The sequence below is a fragment of the Schistocerca americana genome, chromosome 1 (assembly GCF_021461395.2).
Source record: "Schistocerca americana isolate TAMUIC-IGC-003095 chromosome 1, iqSchAmer2.1, whole genome shotgun sequence".
NCBI classification, from domain to species: domain Eukaryota; kingdom Metazoa; phylum Arthropoda; class Insecta; order Orthoptera; family Acrididae; genus Schistocerca; species Schistocerca americana.
Genome location: NC_060119.1, coordinates 893,287,821 through 893,309,253, shown reverse-complemented (window position 1 = coordinate 893,309,253; position 21,433 = coordinate 893,287,821). Strand labels below are relative to the sequence as shown.

Sequence of the window (21,433 nt, the reverse complement as noted above, 5' to 3'; positions counted from 1 at the left end):
AGCACGTTCTCAAAAAACATGCAAAACGCAGGTAATGTATAAATTTTCAGTTATGAGTATCGAAAATAACACAAACCATTTTACACTATTTAAAGCATTCGTTACAAATGTATATGTATGTATTGTAGGTCTATTTCTACGAAAAAAGTAGGAACACTGAAGGGCATCTAGGCCTTTAAAAAAAAAAAAAGAGAAAGAAAACAAATCAATAAATTCATAGTTATCACTACAAACTTCCCTCTGTTTCCACTGTCCATAATAGGCACATTCTGATATAGGCCTATTAAGAGTTCAGTCACTACACAAATAATACTCTTTCCACATTTACATTAAAGCAACTAGAAAAAATTGTAATTTGTCAGAATCTTTTAATGAAAAATTTGAATGCTGTAATATGTAAGACGTGGTTTGTAATTTTTACTAATCTATCAGAAGTCAGCAGTTTTATTTCCCTCTCCCTCTTCCCATTCAAAGTTGTAATTTATAGGGCTAATCCTGAACATTACAAATTGCATAAAATATATTTTCCAAGGCAAGACCATCATTTCTTTTAATTAAGGTACAGTAACAGCTTAAGAACAATCGAACACAAAAAGTAAACAAAAAGTAAGAGCTTGTTACCTTCATTTAACAAATCTTCTCTGACTGGATTAGTGATCAGGAACTGGTCTGTCATAAACTGCAGCACTTTCAATCTGTTTTCCACAGATGTGAAAGGATATTCAGAGTTGTTCAATATGTTCAGTACATTTGAATCAAAATCTTTGTCACTTTCAACATATGAGCGTAAAACTTCTGGCCACGTCATTGGATCCACAAAAAATAACACTACATTTACACTGTCCTTGTGGTCAAGAGGACCAAAATGCGTCTGCTGAGAATCTTCTTCTCTAAGCAATGCTTTTAAAAGCATTATATGAATTTCAGCAAGTAAAGTACTCTGATCCTCACACATTAATGCGGCACAAAAGTCCTCAAACCTAAAGGGAGACAAACGTACTAATGCTCTAAAATGACGAAGAACTTCGTATATACACAACGTTTTCATCACCAGTTCTTTCGGAACTAATAAATCTTCAGATGATTTCGGCAAATGAAGGGGAGGAATTTCCCGATTCTGAAGCCACAGTGGTTCTGGGCTTGGAAGTCTATGTAAATACTTTTTCGGAGTTCCACTGACAGTACTATAACTAGAGAGAGAAAAATCACTGTCACTGGACGCATCACCACCGAAACTTTCATCCATTTCACTGTCACTCCGAAGTATGTCATCATCAAATTCACTTTTTCCACTCGACTCGTCACCGAAGTCTGAACCATAGTGGTATTCGGAGTCTTTCTCCTCTACAGCGTCTGGATTGTAGCCTCGTCTATGATATCCTCCGATTCCTCTTCTACTCTTACACCTTCCTCTACTCCTTGAACTTCTTCTGCTGCTTTCACTTCCTACCGGCGACGATGCTCTCGAAGCTGTTGGTGTACTAGTTTGTGAATTGGGTGTTTCGGACCCTTTACTTTCGCGGTTCAAAAGGTATTTTGGTTTCTTTAATAAATGATATTGAAACTTTTTTGGTCTTTCCATAACCACGGATTTGGGGGGCCTCCCCCGCCGTTTGGTGCCTCTTGTTGACATCTTGGGGCATCCACCGTCAATCACCAAAGACTATTTAACACGTGGTTTATGAAAACACTGTATTGTATACAAATACGAATGACACAACTTCATAGAAACGGAGACCATGTTTGCACTCTGATCTTTGCGCCATTTTTCCACCACCGTCACGTGACCACACATATAAACCGCCTATATCTACCACATTTGGCATTTAATGCACTAGTTACACTATTTTTTGAAGATTTATGGACTTTTAAAACCCATATGTCCAAGAGAATTGGCACAATTATGCCAATCTGAGCCGATTAACCAAGAACTACGGAGTAATACGAAAACTCAATACAGTTTGAAACGTCTCTTGTGATTGGTCGAAAGATGTGCCGCCATATTAACATAGTACTGAGTAACCAGCTCTAGGTCGTAAACTATGCCTTCTATCGCCTACTTCGAGGATTAAAAACTAAACATTTCCGAAACTGTGCAAACAACAACACGAGGGAATAGCTTAACAATAACACAGCAAAATAATTGAAACAACTCGTGACGTCTCAAAACTACATCAGTATCCAATCCAGAGCGCCCTAATGTAAATATTTTCTAAGGCATCGCCATAGATGGCACAATACAGCACAGATGACAAGTCTGTAACCGAGTTGTAGATATTCGACCAATCAAAGCAAAAGCCTAATTCTTATTTCATGTTGTTTCTTGTTTACAAGCATAATGTCATCGTCACTGGACTAACAGGGTGTTACTTAAGGAAGAAATGCCATTCGCAAATCAAAATATGAAACAAAATCGCAAAACTCTTCATTGCAAGGAAACGAGAACAGCAAAATACAGCTTGCTAACGAGGCCTTTTTTCCTTTCATTCGTTTGCTTATTTCAGTAGCCGTCCGAAATAGTTTGAAAATGTGTTTACGTATAAATTTTATCTCTCAATAATGGAACAAGACATGTAAGTTCAGAATCGACAAAGGCAATTGCACTGAGTTTCGATAAAATTGAGAGGAACAACTTTATTCCAATTTCCAAAAGCGAAATTATAGAAGTGATAGCCATCAGCTGTAGTCACTGTAACTGCCGACGTAATTCCGCTACGGTCAGTAAATGACCGAATTCTTTTGACTTATCATAAATAGCCTATAGATACCTGACAGGCGAACGTCTGACGATAAGTCCATCAAAATAATATTTTCATAAATGAAGGAGATTATCACGAAAATTTATAAGGTGTATTTTATTCGATAAATGTGTCTAGAAACAATGGACGTATCGCCCTGTGGCGATAAAAAAAACTTACTGTGTGATAATTCCTGATAGTACTGTAAAATACAGTAATTTATTCGTCCAAGTATCATCTTTACTATATGGAGGATTTGTCAGCTTAATACAGAAAAATAATAAGTAATTTCTACGGATTCGTATAACAAAGGTACTCCCCTCAGAAAATATTTCCATTAGGGCACTCTGGATTGGATATTAACGTAGCCCCGTTATTTGGAACTGTCAAATAATAATGTGCAATTATGAAAAAAAAAAAAGTTTTGGTTTTCTGTCCCTTACGTGACTACAGGCAGAATGAATCCGCTACTGTAGTAACAAGTGTTCTAGAGTGGTCATCCATCGTTAACACAACGATATGGAAATCACCCATCATCATACGAAGCAATAGGAGATTGCAGATTGTGAACTAAACTAACGATGCATGAACTTGAGACATGCCTGATGTATGTAGATACTATATGCTTACAATCTATAGTGTAAAACGAATCATCCCCCCCAAGGGACACCCTCAACAGAGAGTTGTGATTACATTCCTGCCAATCACATGTTCAGAATGTAACAAACAACTCTTAGTAAGCGAGAGACGGTGAACTAAACAATAGGTCGTGTGTTTATTGTTGGGATTCACGGTGACTGAAAATGTAATTCAGTAGGATCTTTGCAGTAGGCTTTTAGACTGTAGGCAAGGACAATGTTTGAGTCATCTGATGTGAGTGCGACTTACGGCTTGTATTTATAAAACAGCAAGTTAACAGCTTTGAGTGTGTTTTGTCTCAAAGATCGGAAATAAGCTCGATAAAACCGCATAAATGAATGGGCCACACACGATGTACAGAATGAAACCTGTATTATGTTTTACTGATGAAATCGAACTTCCGCAATGCATGTATAAAATGAAAAATATTCAAGAAACGTTCCACGCAAATCATGAAGATGCCTCGCCAACCTGTCCAAAACCGACAAGCATTTCGGAACAGGTTAAAAAGTTACTAAAGGTTTATTTAATTTCTGTTAACTACTACATTTCAAATGCACACATACGTTTCATTGCACGGATGCTAACACATAATTGAGATAAGTATTTGTAGCTACATTATATACCTATCATTAGGATATTCAGCCACCAGTTATGTATACGCTGCTATTGCTTAGCCTGACCGTATTACGCTTAGAATGACGCTTGCGCATGGCAATACTTACCATTAATGTTACGCGAATCGTCATGTGCAGCGAAGTTAGCGACGACTAATCAAGATCAAATATGTCTGCCCAATTTTGTATTAAGGTCATTTGTGTTGTTTTTGTGGTGCATCTATACGTCTCAAAGCATATGACACAAATATATTTAAAAAATTTTGATATCAGATGAACGACAAATATGGATGCTCCCCAGAATATTTTATGGTTTTGGGCGGCACTGGCGTGTAAAAAAAAAAAAAAGGCACGCAATTTCTAAAAGTATTCTTCATTGTTATTTGTATAAGGAATTAATTGTGTTTCTTATTTAATGTGACAGAGTTTAAGTATTAATTTTTTGCAGTGTCCATTACCTGAGGTTGCTGCTCTGGAAAACCGGCAAGAAGCAATCCTCAAACAACTGAATCAACTTAAAGAGCAGATGACAGCATTGAGAAAAGAGCTCAGACAATCTGTTCCAAAACCAATCAATGAAACTCAGCATCATACTTTTGAAGCTGGCTTGCAGGTATATTTCATTTGCTATTCCAGTTACTGTTGACAAAACGGAAATTATTTGTTAAAATCTGATATAATATGTGTGTTAATTGTGTAATGTCTACATACATATACTATGCATATTGATAGGACACGTTATGTGTGGCACACTCATTTACTGTGGTATTTACATGCACATTTTACCTTATAGAAAAAAATTAGATTGAGTGCAGTAAAGCAAACTTTATAACTTACATTACAAAGGAATGGCTTCAGCTATAGATTATTGAATGACTTGGTTTTAGGCTGTATAGGAATTTATTATTCCTCTGTCAGATAATGCAGATACATGGTCAGCAAAGAGGGAGTGTACAAAACATGGAATATAGGCCCGCATCTTTCAGAATAATAAATATTATCTTGAATGGCTCTTTGATTTCTCTGCAGCAGCACTGCACCAGGAATTGTGTGGGCTCTTAGTACTTACAGTTTACAGGCTACTTGTAGGAAGTATGTTAAACTTAATTTAAAAAAGCTAGAGACAATTTTGACAAATTTATACAATATATCCATTGTGGATGATGACCTGCAAGAGTCATTTAAATTGGTGGTGTATGGAGCTATGTTTGCAAATAGCCACTTTTTGAATTTGATAATATTTGTTGTACCATTTGTTTATCTAGTAGAGTAAGCTCTGACCATCATGTTACATTTGTTTCCCTGTTTTGCCATTGTGCTTAAAAATATGTGAGACTCTAGAAACATTTTTGTGTTTGACAGACTAATAAATCGGCATTAATCAGATCAACCAAAGTGCTCCAGCCATCAGCTTTGACTTTGACATAACTTCTGTCGTGTTACGTAATCTTGTAGATGCGTGGTGTATGTGAAAACAATTGCTTTTGAAGCAAGGGTGTTATTAGCATGCAGCGGTCTGATTAGTGTTGAATGTTGATGTTTGTAAGTTGGATTTGAGTTTCGTTAGTGAGTGAATGGACTGATGCAGTGTTGGTTGTCAGGCGTTGTATATTACTTGTCTGCTTCTTGTTGAAATTATGTATTTGGATTGTTGTCAGAGAGTTATTGTAGTGTCCGTGGTTATTGGCTACAGATTTGTTTTAGGCATTGCATTGTTAATGATTCGAGATTTAACTTTTGCTTTGCATTTGTTATTAATAACGGATATGATAAGGAAAGTCACTATTAAGTTGTTGCATGCCACAGTGAGTAGCAATATAGCTGAATGATAAAGTTCATCCAAGTTGTATAGTCTACTGGTGGTGTACATCAAGTGCTGTGTTTGGCAGAGTTTACGAAGTTACCCAAAGTTTCTGCCTTTTGGTTAAGGGATAAATACGAGATATGTCCACAAAGTAAGTTCTGTTTGGTTGTATGAAACAAACATGTACAGATACAGAAAATATGTTTATTGTACAAAAATCTACAACTGTTAAACTACTTTTCTATATATCTTTCAAAATTTTGTAAGCACTTGTCATAGCGTGGCCCAAGTTTTTGTATACCTTCTTCATAGAAGTTTGCTGCCTATGTATTCAACCATGTGGTAACATGTTCTTTCAGTTTGTCATCATCATTGAAGTGATGACCACCAAGGCCAGATTTTAGGTGTAAGAAGAGATGAAAGTCGCTAGGAGCGAGGTCCGGGCTGTACTGAGGATGATCAAACGTGTCCCAGTGAAGTTCCCTTAAGAGTTGTTTGCTCACATTCGCCGTGTGAGGTCGGGCATTATCGTGGAAAAATACGACACCTTTTGACAGTAATTCTCGACGCTTGTTCTGTATTGCGCAGCACAATTTCTTAATGGTCTGGCAGTAACCATGTCCATTGATTGTTTGGCCTCTTGGTAAGAAATCAGTCAGCAAAATGCCTTTTCTGTCCAAAGAAAATGGTGCACATGACTTTTCAAGGTGTCAAGATTTGTTTAGGCTTAACCTTCATTGGGGATGAAGTGTGCCTCCATTCCATTGATTGCCATTTTGTTTCAGGGGTGTCATACGATATCCAGGTTTCATCCCTCGTGACCATCCGAGAAAGAAAACCATCGCCTTCTTCATTGTAGTGTGTCAAAAACTGAAGTGCGCTGCCCATCCGTTGTTTTTTGTGTTGTTCAGTAAGAATTTTGGGTATCCAACATGAGAAATGTTTTCGAAATTTCAGTTTTGCAGTAACAATTACATGAATTAGTGATTGTGATATTTGCAGAACTTCCATAGCACTTAAAGTTGTGCTTAATCTTCTCTTCAATTGTATGAACCAGTTCATCTGTAACCACAAATGCACGTCCACTTTGTTCTTCGCCGTGCACTTGATCACTTCCTTCATTGAACAGTCTGACCAATCTTCTAACCATTGAATCACTCGTAGCATTTTGTCCGTAAACCTCACAGATTTGCCGATGAATTTCCTTTGTTTTAACTTTCTTTGCATTTAGAAAACGAATCACAGATCTGATTTCACACGTGGTGGCATTTTCAATTACGGCTGACATTATAAAGAAGCACTACAAAGTACACGTCAGCAGCAGCTATCTAAAAATGGCGTACATGTCCTCTCATTGAGTCAGAGTAACTGCTGTGCATGCTCGGAACTGCAGTCGTAGCGCTGCCGTGGATAGAAATAAAAACGGAACTTACTTTGTGGACGACCCACGTGTATGTGACATGGTTACCATTTGGTGATCTATTTGGATGGATTCCTGGTTTGAGAAGTCTATGCTGGCCATTCATGTTGTTTTTCAAATTTATGAATATATATATATATTTTTTTTTTTTTTTTATTTATTTTTTTTTTTTTTTTACGTGTTTATGTGGGCCGAGGGGGAGGGGGGCATTGTGGAGTTTGTTCGAACTATTTCGGTCAAGTTAGGTTTTTGCTCAGAGATCAGCAAGTTTTGTTTTTTTTTGCATTGTAGACTTTGTTCTGAGAGTTGTGTGCTGAATCCATGCCACTCTATACTGCATCATAGAAGGCCACATGGCAAGGATGGCACATGGCTGGTCTACATCATGTGGCCTGATTGTGGAGTAGGTTTTTGCTCTAGTTGTTTCAGCTGTGTGAGTGTTCTCACTGGAATGTTCTAAATGGTGAGTACCTTTGCCAACTCAAGGTATTCTGTGTGTCAGTAATATGGATGACCATTGCTGTGGAACAGTCATTGGCAGGCAACTTCGAGGAACCTGCCACACTTTAGCCATATAAGGATTATTTGGCAACTGGGGTGCTGTCTAATTTATCAATACAAGAGTAAACGGTGATAGTAGTGGACCACGTCTTGTGGTTAATAAAGTGTTCTTTGTTATTAAATGTGTGAGAGGTTTGTTTGTAAAATTGTTGCATTTCTACATAAATAGAACTCGGGAGGAACTTCCAAACACATCACCAAATGGTAACCATGCCACATACATGTGGGTCGTCCACAAAGTAAGTTCCATTTCTATTTCTATCCATGGCAACGCTATGATTGCAGTTCCGAGCATGCACAGCAGTTACTCTGACTCAGTGAGAAGGCATGTATGCCGTTTTCAGATAGCTGCTGCCGACGTGTACTTTGTAGTGCTTCTTTATAATGTCAGGTGTAATTGAAAATGCCGCCACGTGTGAAATCAGATCTGTGATTCGTTTTCTAAATGCAAGGACAGTTGAACCAAACCTAAATTCATCGGCAAATCTGCGAGGTTTACGGAGAAAATGCTATGAGTGATTCAGTGGTTAGAAGATGGGTCAGAATGTTCAATGAAGGAAGATGTTGTCAGGAGAAACAAAAGTCGAGAAACAAAACCGGCATTCTACGGATCAGAGCATGGAACATCAGATCCTTTGATCAGGCAGGTAGGTTAGAAAATTTAAAAAGTGAAATGGATGGTTTAATGTTAGGGAAATACGGAAGCGTCCGATCCCACGCGTCTGCTTTGACCCATGACGTCACAAATATGGCGGAAACAAAAACACACACACACACACACACACACACTCTTTCCACAAGAAGCCTAATGACATTAACGGGACAAGCGCGGGAAATGGGGTGTTTTGGGTGGCGGGCAAACTAAATATAAACAAATTTAGATGCCTTGTGTAGCTACAATGTGTAAGTGAAGACAGCCATGCATGAATACCCACCCACCTCCCCAGGGGTCGTAACCCCTGCAACCCATAGAAGATAAAGATGCTTCAGTAGCTGATTAGTGTTTTTTGTCTTTTTTTTAAAAAAATCTCACGGGATAGAACGAACAGATCAGAAAGATAAATATAATAAACTAAAACAGAAATTCGAGGAAACAGATAATTAAAATAAGTGTTTTTAAATTAAAACAAAAAAATCTCACGAGATAGAACAAACAGATCAGAAAAGTAAATAAAATAAGATAAAACAGAACTGGAGACAGCCACACTCAAACCAAACTCCGCGCCGTCATGACGTCACACGCGACAACACCCATACGTCAAGGGTCAAAGCCGACGCGTGGGATCGGACGCTTCTGTCGACCCAATGTTAGATATAGTGGGAAGTAGTGAAGTTCGGTGGCAGGAGGAACAGGACTTGTGATCAGTTGAATACAGGGCTATACACACAAATTCAAATAGGGGTAATGCAGGAGTAGGTTTAATAATAAATTAAAAAAAATAAGAATTCATATAAGCTATTATGAACACGATAGTGAACACATTTTTGTAGCCAACATAGACACGAAGCCAAACCACAGTAGTACACGTTATTATTATTATTATCGTAAGCATCAGTTACAGTAATACACATTTAGTAAAACAAAGAAATATATATAAAAATGAACATGTGAAATTATATATAGTACACACGTTTTAAAATGGCTCAGACTACACTCGGATGTTGATGGACTCGATCCAGCAGAGTGCCTCGTGGGATGCTTGATGAAGCTTCTCAATGCCACCAGGGAAGTGTCTGGACAGTCATTCACAATGTGACTCATTGTTTGGTTGTCACCGTTGTCTCAAACACTGTCACTTTAAAAGCCCCACTTGTGTATGTTGTATTTGCACCTACCCTCTTCGGTCCGATATCTGTTTAACTGCACCCACATCTCCCATGGTTGGTGGAAGCCTGGAACTGGAACTGTTGGATTGTCTACAAGTTAATGGTTTCGGGTTCTTGTAGCTTGCCACTCACGTTTCCACTCTGCGTCCTGGTTGAATCCCGTGTATAGCATTTGGACTCCCATTTCATATGCTGGTCTTCTAGATTTGAGGCGTTTCCTGGGCAGTGATAGCAAATTGTCATGAAGAGGGATCGAGTTGTTTTCAGAAACTTGCTGACAGAGGTAGTAAAGAGCAGAATTTCGACGGAGGTCTGGTGGACAGATGTTTGAAAGCACTGGTAGCCAGCAAGTAGGTGTAGACAAGACTGTACCACTAATTGCTCTCATAACTGAGTTCAGTTGGACATCTACTTTCGCTACATGGGTGCTTCGGAGCCAAACTGGTGCACAGTAGTCTGCTGCAGTGTATACCAGTGCAAGGTATGCTCCTCAGAGGACTGATGTGGTTGCTCCCCATGTACAACCTGCCAGCTTTCTCACAAGGTTCACTCGTGTTTGTATCTTCTTGGCCAAGTTGGAAAAGTGTTTTTTGTATGTTAAAGTTCTGTCCAGAGTGACTCCCAGGTATTTCAGGCTTTAGTTGTATCTGACGGTGCCAAGAGGGCCGAACTGTGGACTGATCTTTGCTGATGAAAGGTGATTAGAGAGGTGGAACAGGCTTACCTCAGTTTTAGACACATTTGGTCTCAGTCGCCATGTCTCAAAATACTCATAAAGTTTAGTAAGGCTGTTCCTTAGGTCTTTTTGAACATTCAGAAATGTCTTCACTCTGATATGAAATTGCCAGGTCATCTGCATATTGAAATTTTCGCCAGGTCAGGTGTGTAGAGGTTGAATAACACTGGAGCAAGGACAGAGCCCTGAGGTAATCCGTTATTGAGTATATGCCATCTGCTTTTCTCTTCTCCTTGATGTACTTTAAACTGCCTATTACTTAACATGTTACTTAAGAGGTTGTCTAGAGTTTCGCAAGGCATTGCTCTCAAAAATTTCAATAATGGGCCCTCACGCCACACTGTGACATAAGCTGCTGACAGGTCAATGAACACTACTCCAGTTTTAAGTTTCTTTTGGTATCCAGATTCTATGTGAGTAGTCAAGGAGAGCACTTGTTCACAGCAGCTTCTATAAGGTCTGAATCCAGCTTCTTCAGGTGGTATCATAGCATTAATTTGACCTTGGATTCGGTTTAGGCCGGTATTACACTATCAAATTTCTTTGTCAAATATCTTTGTCCAAAATCTTTGTCAAAGATATTTGATGGTGTAATAGGAACTTTGTCAAATGTCGTCCAATATTTGATCAAATCTAGGGCCTCGCTGTAGATTTGATCAAAGAAATCGCTTGTCTTTTGTTCACTGCAATGTGACATGTTACCACATGGAGCACTAGCATCGCTGCAGCATTCTGCCGTCTGTAGTGTTTTTATAAACATTGCCGGTAAATACAATTGGTGTGTGCCGACAACTACAAAATTAATAGAGATGTATGAAGCTGATGAGGCGCTTTACAACGTGAGGCACCCTGAATACAAAAATAAAATAAGAAGATTGGAGACGAGACCTGACCTGACCTATCCTAACCTAACCTAACATAACATAACATAACCTTCTCCTGTAGCAAGGAATCGGAGTGTTACAGTGAACCTGTCTTCTGAAGATGTAGCAGTTCTTAAGTGAATATTGTGCTTTGTGATATGAGGATACACTTCACTGAGCACATACAGGAATGTATGCTCATCCATTCTTAAGTAATTGATGTACCACTTGACGTCTTCCACTGTAAGCTCACGTAAGAAGTTTTGTGGAATGCTTTTATCGTGTCGTCGTAAAACCCATGGCTTCACCCAGATTAGATTAGTTTTTCGTTCCATAGATCCGTGCTGAGGAGAACCTCGTGGATGTGGAACATGTCAATTTTTTTAAGCTGAAAAAACAATACTAATAGTATGAATAAATACAATACATCATTTGTTTCTATTAAAAATTTCGTCAATGGAGTAGGAGTTGGTCACTAGTAAGTCTTTCAGGCTCCTTTTAAACTGATCTTTATTTGTAACTAAATTTTTTATGTTTGCTGGCAAATTATTGAAGATGAGTGTTCCTGAGTAGTGGACCTCTTTTTGAACTAAAGTAAGTGCTTTTAAGTCCTTGTGTAGATCATTTTTGTTCCTGGTATTGTATGTATGAACTGAGGGAGTAAATATATTGAGAGGCAGTAGTTAGTATACCCAGTTCTTTGAAGAGGTTTCTACAGGATGTCCGTGAATTTACTCCACAAATAATATGTATTACACGCTTTTGGACTCTGAAAACTTTTGTTTGACTTGAAGATTTACTCCAAAATATTATACCATATGACATTATGGAATGAAAGTATGCAAGCTTTTTCATTTTTATGTTGCCTATGTCTGCTAACACTCGAATTGCAAACAGATTAGTTAAGGCGTTTCTGCAGTTCTGGGATGTGCTCCTCCCAACTGAATTTATTATCAAGTTGTAATCCCAGGACTTTTAAGACTGTCAATCTCGTATGTATGGTTCCATTTTTTCCCCCACTTCTTTTCCGCATGTGCGCACAATGTAATTGGGGTACGTACAACTGCTGCGGTTAATAACAAGTTATTGTCAGCCATCTTGAACTTTGATGAAAAATTTGATGACAGTGTAATACCCCTTCTAGCACTATGTCAAAGATTTTTGTCAAATATATTTGACGGAATATTTGATCACATCTTTGATCAAATCTTTGACAAAGAAATTTGATAGTGTAATACCGGCCTTAGAATCATTCTTTCCAATAGCTTGTAAGCACAGCTAAGTAGAGATTTGGGGCAGAAGTGTTCTGCAGCTGTTCCCTCTTTCCCTGGCTTTTTGATAGATTTTTTGGGTAATGTTGCTTGTATGAATAATTTTGTTAAAAAGGCAAACTAGCCAATTTCGCGTTACGGGCCCACTGTGCACCAAAAATTCAGGGTAAAGCCCCTCTGCACCTGCAGCTTTTCTACATTTCGTATGCTTAAGGGCTGTCTCCAGTTCAGTGATTGTAAATGGAGAAGAGTATTCCGGGTTTTGTTGCAGAGATTTCTTGACTTCCGTAAGCTCTCTCTTTACTTGCCAAAGATTTGCTTTATCCAGTAGTGTTAGGTTCGTGCCATGTACAAAATAGTTGTGCTGTGTGTCGGGATCCAAACACGTCAAGAAAGAAAGCTGGGCAAGGAATTGGAAGAGAATTAATTTTTGGCAACGGGAAATTGTTCAGGCATGACACAGAGCGCTCTGATTGGAGGAAACCAGCTACAGTGCATGAAATAGTTTAATCAGAGTGTAGACGTACATCAGTAATAGGCTCAACATCTTGTAAATTTGATTGGCATTGTGCTTCCGTGGTTTAACTGTTGCTCCTATAATTAAAAAAAAAAGAAAGAAATTAAAAATATAAATACCTTTTGGGGCTACGCAGCTACCTACTTTCATGAAGTTGTCCACCTCACAATTGAAGAAGGCTGTACAACAGGGTAGGGTTGGCACACAGTCATTGACAACTGAGCAGAGCACAACATCCCTCAGTGGTAAACGTTGGTGCAAGCTCCCCACCAGAGGCAAAAAGAGAGAGAGAGAGAAAAAAAAAAAAACAGCAGTGGGTTGAGGATGTGTGTTGAGGAACTGAGTTTGTTAGCTCGGGGCTGACCAATGTCTATATGTCTCCAGTAAACACATTATAAGCAATCTAATGTGTCTGTATTACATGGCTCATCCTCCACAAAAAGGATGGCCTTAGTGAAGAGAGAGCTGAAAGAGGTGTTGCAGTTTTCATAAACAGCACATACCACTCCTCACCTCTCCCACTCAGCACCCACCTACAAGCAGCAACAGTATCGGTGGATGTGTGTTAATAGGTTGACAGCATGTTCGCTGTAAGTGCCCCCACGTGAAGTTCTAGACAAAGAAGTTCTAAGTGAACTCATACTCAGCTTCCCCAGTCCTTTCTCCTCGTTGGTGATTTTAATACACATTGTGCTTTGGAGCTCTGCGATCACATATCCCAGGGGTGGAATACTTGAGTGCCTTCTAATATGACCACATGCTTGTCTGTCAAATGTGGGACAGAGCAAGCACTTCAGCCAATGCGACAGTGTTGTTCACTGCTCTCGATCTCTGTGCTCCCCCCCCCCCCCCCCCCAACAAAACACACACACACACACACACACACACACACACACACACTCTCTCTGCTTGATGGGAAGTGGTTGACAATTCACACCCGAGTTGTCATTTCCCGGTCTGGATTCACATGCCGGACAGAGTCCTTCCTGAAAGAAAGCCACCACCATGACAGCATCCAGAAATGAGTGAATCGTATTACTGAAACAGTCCACCACAATGTTGAAGCTCCATCCCACCAGACAAAAGGGTAGCCTGTCCATAAGTAGAGCAACAAATGCTACTCTGCAATTAGAACCAGATGGGGAAGTTTGTATGCAGCCAAGTGCAGACTTTCAGGTAGTGAGGGTGAAATATTGCTCAGTTATTAAAGAGAGGAAGAAGAGATTGTGGCAACAGTTCCTGAACACCATAAACTGTTCCAATGCAAATACAGTTGTATGTGAGATCATCAGTAGGATTTCTGGGCTAGGTGGGAGGTAGCTACTACTTGCCGTAATGAGGAAAAGATATCTCCAGACCAACTTGTGAGGCATTGTCCAGACGTGGACAGAACATTTCACCGAGGTTACTGCCACTGCAAGACTGGATCCAGGTTTCCAATGCTACAGACTAGCCTCTGAGAGTGGCAATTGGGACTTTGTTTCTGTCAATGAAGAACTACCATTTTTCTGTGTGGTAGCTGAGATCTGCTTTACCTGCTGCTCTTGACATGTCACATGGTCACAGTAGGGTCCATTATAGTATGTGATGGCATCTCATACAGTGTTGGAATCCTCCTCACCGTTTTTAATCATTAGGGTATCAGAACTCTTTCCCAACTCGTAGAAGTAAGCAATTTTGTAATTCTTCTTTTAAAACATGGGTAGAACCATATGTGCCTGAGTAGTTATTGCAGTGTTGCCGTAACTAACAGACGAAACTTTTGGGCAGATAGTCAACCACTACCTTGTATGGCTCTTAGAATCCAGACAGCTCCTTAGTCACTTTTAGTGTAGGTTCAGGAGGTATCACTCTACATTCACTAACCAGGTCCTCCTGGATGCAACTGTACAACAGGCTTTCCTACACAGGTTTCACTTAATAGATCTGTTTCTTGGCTTCAAGAAGGCCTACTTGGAGGCACAATATCCTTGCACAGCTCCATGAATGGAGCTTTTGAGGACATCTTCCCACCTCCTTTATGCAGTTCTTTCATTTCGCCACACTGTGTTAAATATCGAGTCAGTGATGTCCTCTCAGGCCACTATGAACAACAGAACAGTGTCCGTCGAGGAGCATTTTAAGTGTGACTGTCTTTACTCTAGCAATTAATAGCAAACAATCAACAGTTAACTCCTGTCCAGCATTCTTTATTTATAGACAACTCCTTAATTTTTTTGTTTTACATCCTACCTTGCAACAACAGCTGGTCAGTTCAGGGTGTATACGACCGAATTCTGGGAATTTTTCATTGTTTTAGTTTTCAGTTAAAGTTTCGTAATTTTGACTGGTAAGAACCAATACTCTAACAAAGGATATTACTGTATCCTGCTACTGCAGAATAATACTTTCACAATAAAACATAAACGAGAGAAAAAGGCGAAAATAACTTAAATTGCAAAGGAAATGAGCCATATACAACAACGACACACAGTGCTCATGCAAGCGTCTACCAACAGCAAAATGTGTCAAAGGCTTTAGGAACACTAAGCAATGCTTCATAACAACAAATTGCCTCCAGTGAACGTGAAGTCACAACTGTGTACATTAGGTTCGTTTTAGCAACTACGAGCGGGCTCATGTGCATGCACAGTTGAGTCGCATTAGAGTAGTAGATTCTCCCACTTCTGGCTACAGGAATGTGGCTGTTGGCTGTGCAAGTAGTCGCAGCAAGCAGCTAGATGCTACCAGGAAAAGGGGGCGCCAAATTCATATTCTTGAGGAAAAAAAACTTGTTTCACAAAGCGCCTAGCATCCAGCACACATTTGTCTATGGATTATTCATATGATTTTGAAGTGCTTCCCTGTTCGTCATTGAACACATTTTAAGTTGATTTCTGAATGTATCATTAGTTCATTTTTCAATTTGTGCTTAGTGTACGTTATGTCTCTGTCAGGAGAATCCTCGTTGCATCTAGATATAAACTTTCTGAAGACGAAAGGGGACGGGGCTATACGAGCTGAGCAGAGTAAAGCCAAACAGATGAATGCCAATCACTGTCTGATTATGTGGTTGATTGGGTTTGCGGATGATCAGTGTTGTTATAATTACTAGCGAAATCCATAGATTCAGACTACCAGAATAAACAACTGACAGGAATAACAGGTGAGAAAGATTATGTGTTATCTTCTCAGTGTATCCAAGAAAATGAAATTTTGACAGAAAATTTTTGGCCAGCTCGCTACACTAGTAAAGACCAGTTGTACAGTCCCCAGCTAGCAGCCGCTTAAGTTCTATTCTTGAAGTAACTCGGAAAACATGTTGTACGAACATGTAATAACGCCTAACTGGAAAATAATCGCGGGATAACTAAACCTGTGATTCTGGTAGGGTTAGTGAGGGTAATCGGCAAACAGATTTGGACAATGGCAGGAATAGCTACAGAATTGGTGATGACAAGATTGTTTGTTAGAACGAGGAAGGAGAAGAAACGGGGACATCACAAATTATGAAAAAATAAGACAATTCCAAATTTATATAAAAATTTCGTAATACTACTTTTCGATCTCGTGCTTGAGAAACTGGTGCATATGAATGAAATGTGAAACTATTTCCTAACATAAAGTCTTGATATTGGTACTAAGTGAATTATATTCTGTTGTGTTATAAAAATGGCCGTTTGTGCCAAAACAGTCTCGTTTATTTGGTGTGTGTTACAAAATTGCTGCAATGTTAGAAAGGCGTATTTTGTTTTATCTAGCAGACAATGACAAAATAAGACGTAACCAGATTGAGAAACCACACCGGTCTTGGCTATTATTTGTGTTAACAACTTTTTCAGTATTAGATAACGACATTTCGATTTTTCATATAGCAAAACCATTGACGAACTTTGATGAGGTAATAGATTCTTTCGCAGACAGGAAAGCACGCCATGTAAAGCTGTTGCAAGATTAGAGAGAGAAAAATGCTAGGCGCTAAGGATTGAAGAACTGTGTACTTTCTTGCTTGTCTCTTGTCTTTATTGGTTTTATGTATCCTATATTTAATTTTATGTCACACAGAACAGCAAGTTATTAGCTAATAGATAATAAAGAGTGCAAATTTTCTGAAGAGTTCTTCTTCTCCCGATTACAAATAATCCCATCCGCTATTAATTGCGAGATTTTTTTTTCAAAGAGGGGCAGGCTGTCAAACCGGCCAACTGGGAGCAGGAGAGGCACCACAGGACATTTCAATTTCCGCTGTCCTGAATATAGTTTCATGACATCCATTACAAAATATACATGTTTCAATTCCACAGAGCGAAATACAGTGACGTGCCATAGAAGAATGCTTTATGAAGAGGCGTGGCACTGCACTTTGGCACACTTACGACCAAATAACATGTCTTAAATTTTCTCGAACACATATGCTTTATGTTTCAGACTTTTCAGAAAGATGTGTGCTACAAGATGAACATATTTTTGAAAATTCAATTTTTTTTAGTATTGACCTGGTTCGCAAATATATGCCATAATGGCTCTAAGCACTATGGGACTTAACATCTGAGGTCATCAGTCCCCTAGACGTAGAACTACTTAAACCTAACTAACCTAAGGACATCACACACATCCATGCCCGAGGCAGGATTCAAACCTGCGACCGTAGCAGCAGCGCGGTTCCAGACTGTAGCACTTAGAACCGCTCGGCCACAGCATATGCCGTAATAAAGAATCAAATATGATATAATACAGTACTGGTGCTCCAAGAAAATTTACATCCCGAAAACCACACTGAAAAGCTTAATATCAGATCGAGGTCTACTTCATTGGGAATCTGGACATACAACTGTGCACTTTTAAGTATGCACTTTAAATGTGCACATATTAGTATGGTTCATGAAATTCCGATGCTCTTGGAGTATCCTCTGATGTCTTGTTTCTTTTATGACATAATGTATGATCTTTCAAGATTCTTAACGTATGTACATACGGGCTTCCTACAGCATCATAGGTGTGCAAGCACGATTACGCCTGTTATCTGCGCTCTCTGGCAACTGCTGAAACAAACCTATTTCTAACAGGTCGCAGGAAAATATTGCGTATTGTGGTTTGAAACGCGTTACTTTCAAAGTAAATATTATTTTATGTAAGTTGAACTATGTGCGAGAATGTACCATGAATTTCTTGACTCATTTAAAAATTAACTGTTTGATGACGAGCCATTTAGAAGAATTTCGAACCCTGAAGTTCAGACATTTATGTCATTAAACTATCAACTTTCCCCGTTTGTGTGTTCGTGCTACTTAACAGTGATGTTGCTGTTGGATGACTACATCACGTGTGCTGTGCTCTGAATATCCGCTGTCATCTGCTGGCGAGATCACGTGACATGAGCTATGACTGGCTTACAAAAGCTCATTGCAGTCTCGGTTTCAATTATTCGGAAAGTAACATGCGGTGTTTGGTGGAATTCCAATGTATACTTTTTTAATACGAAAACACGAAGCGTACATGTTGCTGCACATCAAAGAGATTTCCAAAACATGTCTTTTTCCCTGAGTTTGTTTTCTAAAGTGCCTGGAGATTCTATGCCCGTGTATAAAACCATAACCATTCAAACGATTGATAGGGGAAAATACACTGTCACTTAACACGGAAAAAGCGTGTTTTCACCTGGGAGAAAGTGTATTTTTAACTGGGAAAAATCTGGGATTTTTTTTTCCTTGTCCGTGTATACACCATGCAGGAATGGGTGGAGAAAAGAAGTTTAGCTTCTCAGATGAAAAGTCTGTGTTCATTCTTTTTAACAGTTCACATTCTATTTTTAGCTTTCCTGTGATGAGGATGACAAGCATTGTTCTTAATTTTGGAGGCATGAAGAGGTTTCTGGGTCTCACATTTGATTTTAAACATATGTTGTTGCTACTATATATATTAAAATGGCTAATAAATGGCTTGATTACAAGTGCCAACCAAATGAGTATTTGAAACCCTTATGTTTAAAAATGTACATAGTGAAGGAATTAGGATGGCCACTGGGGCCTTTCCTACCAGCTTTACACCAAATCTTGCACAGAGGCTAGTGAGCCTACACTTAACATCAGGTGGTGATTCTCCATTTGATGCAACAGGCCTGTAAGATGTTGTTCTCTCCACAGACAGTGAGAAATGGGGCCTTGTGCGATTCACATGAAGAGTGGTCTTTTATATGAGTGTGGCTGATTTTCAAGTTTTACACCAAGGCAGATCAGATCTCCATCTTGGCTTTGAAGAAGCCCAGAATTGTTTTAGACTTGACAAATTTCAAGGTAGATTGCACTGCAGATATTACCTTTCAATCTGTGTTTGATAACATTTTAGATTGGGTTCACAGCTGTACATTAGTGTACACTGACAGTTTAAAACAAGAGAACTCCTTTGACTGTTCAGCAATATTACCTGCCCATGTTTTCAGGATTCGCCTTCACCATGAATATGCTGTATTTACCACAGAGCTCCACACAGTTCTGAAGGTAGTAAGAGAAGATGAGGTGTTTTCAGAGCGGACAGTTTTTCGTCTTCTCCTATTCCTTTAGTGCCCTACTATCATTGCAGTATATGTACCCAGCAGAGAAAATGATGCTGTTAATGCAGGATAAACTGTTGTTTCCTCGGCATCAGGGGAAGAAGGTATCATTTTGCTGGGTGCCAGAGCAGACCAGGCATCTTAAGGGGTCCTGCAAGGAACCTGGCATGACACAATGTGCCATTCCTCATCCCCGCCCCCCCCCCCCCCCTCCATTTTGTCATTTTTCTGTTGAGGGAGAGGGCCATTCAACTGAGCGACAGTAAGCCAACTATCCAGACGTGGCACTCCCCACACCAGTTACTCTGGCAGGATGAAGTGACTGCTATCTGCCTCTGAATAGGACACTGTCCCTTATATACCATAGTAACTTCAAATACATCAAACCTGTCTATCTCCCACAGGTCTTTGAAATGCAGATGGGAGAATGTAAATCCCTGCATATAGGAGCAGTTTCAGAAAGGCATTAATCTTCATGTGGTCTGTGACTTGTGCATCACAAGTTCTGCCAAGCTGACAATGGATGTCCACCATGTGCAAATTAATGTACTTACAAAGTCATCCATCAGTTTATCATCAAGATAAAGATAAAAGACTTCCACTAGAATATTTGCTACTGTCCAGCACTAAAGCACATAGCGTGATGTGACCACATAGGCTTTCCTGGCGTAATAAGTCTTGAAAGTCTCTTCTGGTTTGCTGCCGGATCCTAGAATCAGCTCGACTCAATATTTCAGTGATCCAACTGATCACCAACTTCAGGAGAACGCTGCTTCTGCATTCCCACTGAGTCCTACTGAGAACTGATGCCAGGCTCTACATCTACGTCCTATATAGGCCACCATTCAGTACATGGTGCATGCACCGCCCATCAAGGATGCTGCCCTCCAAGACAGGGAGGTGGCGCCGCCCTTTGTAGAACACTGGTGGCAACGATCTATCGCACTCAGGGCCGCACCAAAGAACATTCAATTTTGATGCGAGATAATACAGGATCCCACGTCTTGCTAAGAGGAAACCCATTGTCTCTGTTGATTAAATTATCCACCAACCTAATTTCAATCGCATCTTTATAGACACTGTTCCAAAAACTGGAAATGTTGGCAACTACCACAGCTTCATCAAATTTCATTCCATGTCCCTCACTTAAGCAGTGTTCTGCTACTGCCGACTGTAATCATAACATGAGTGCCTCTTGGCTTCTTGGTGTGGAATTAATAACTGTGTTAATATAATATTTAAGAATTCCCTATATGTGATTTTCTCTTTGTGTTGCAGGACAGACTTCAAGATATTGTTGTAAATGTTAGTCCACAACATCCTCCTTACTCTCTTATTGCCCTCGCAAGACTATGGAATGCAAAAGTGAACCTGAGATTAAGCTGTCACGTCCACTCAACTGTAGTTAATGCACCTAAAAATGAATGCTTCAGTAATATGGATAATCAAACGGGAACAGAAAATGTGCCAGAGTTAACTATCTTCATTGTATGGAAAAATGGTATGTGTAACCTTTATTTTTGTGCAGTGAAAAATTATGTCAAGAGTTTACAGTGAGGTAAGGAATAAAATGACAGTTTATTATTGTTGGTACTACTACTACTACTACTACTACTACTACCACCACCAGCAACAGCAGCACCACCATTAGCACCACTTCCTACATAAGAGTTTACAAAACTCTCATGGAAATAGGAGTCACATGGGAAAACAGTCGTGCAGTTAATGTTCTAGTTTTCATTGTTTATCAAGAGATAAAGATAAGTAATCCTCTTCAGGAACATTGGATCTAGATGGCAACATACATTACATTTGTGTATATCAAATGCTATTATTTTACAGGATTACAATATTATGTACTTAAGACTGGCTGCTGTGAAACTCAAAACATTCAGTCCAACTTGTGTCACT

The 21,433-nt window shown here is 39.4% G+C and overlaps 2 protein-coding genes across 5 annotated transcripts in view; one reads left to right on the top strand and one right to left on the bottom strand.

The window, feature by feature from the left end:
- The window catches only part of LOC124614612 (nucleosome-remodeling factor subunit NURF301), a 298,073-nt gene extending 296,336 nt beyond the window's left edge, over positions 1-1,737 (bottom strand). Inside the window, exon 1 of the mRNA XM_047142958.1 lies at positions 622-1,737. Coding sequence (XP_046998914.1) covers positions 622-1,633 — 1,012 coding nt within the window. The 5' untranslated portion in view covers positions 1,634-1,737. The remainder of the gene's footprint in view (positions 1-621) is intronic.
- Positions 1,738-3,321: 1,584 nt separating this feature from the next.
- LOC124614566 (probable aminoacyl tRNA synthase complex-interacting multifunctional protein 2) overlaps positions 3,322-21,433 on the top strand; it is a 33,848-nt gene continuing 15,736 nt past the window's right edge. Inside the window, exons 1-3 of one of the 4 annotated variants that reach the window (XM_047142957.1) lie at positions 3,322-3,345; positions 4,443-4,607; positions 20,801-21,023. In XM_047142957.1, the coding sequence (XP_046998913.1) occupies positions 3,337-3,345; positions 4,443-4,607; positions 20,801-21,023 (397 nt within the window). In that variant the 5' untranslated portion in view covers positions 3,322-3,336. Of the gene's footprint in view, positions 3,346-3,460; positions 3,898-4,442; positions 4,608-20,800; positions 21,024-21,433 lie in introns of those variants that run through there. The other 3 variants (XM_047142956.1, XM_047142955.1, XM_047142953.1) reach the window with 3 other exon arrangements.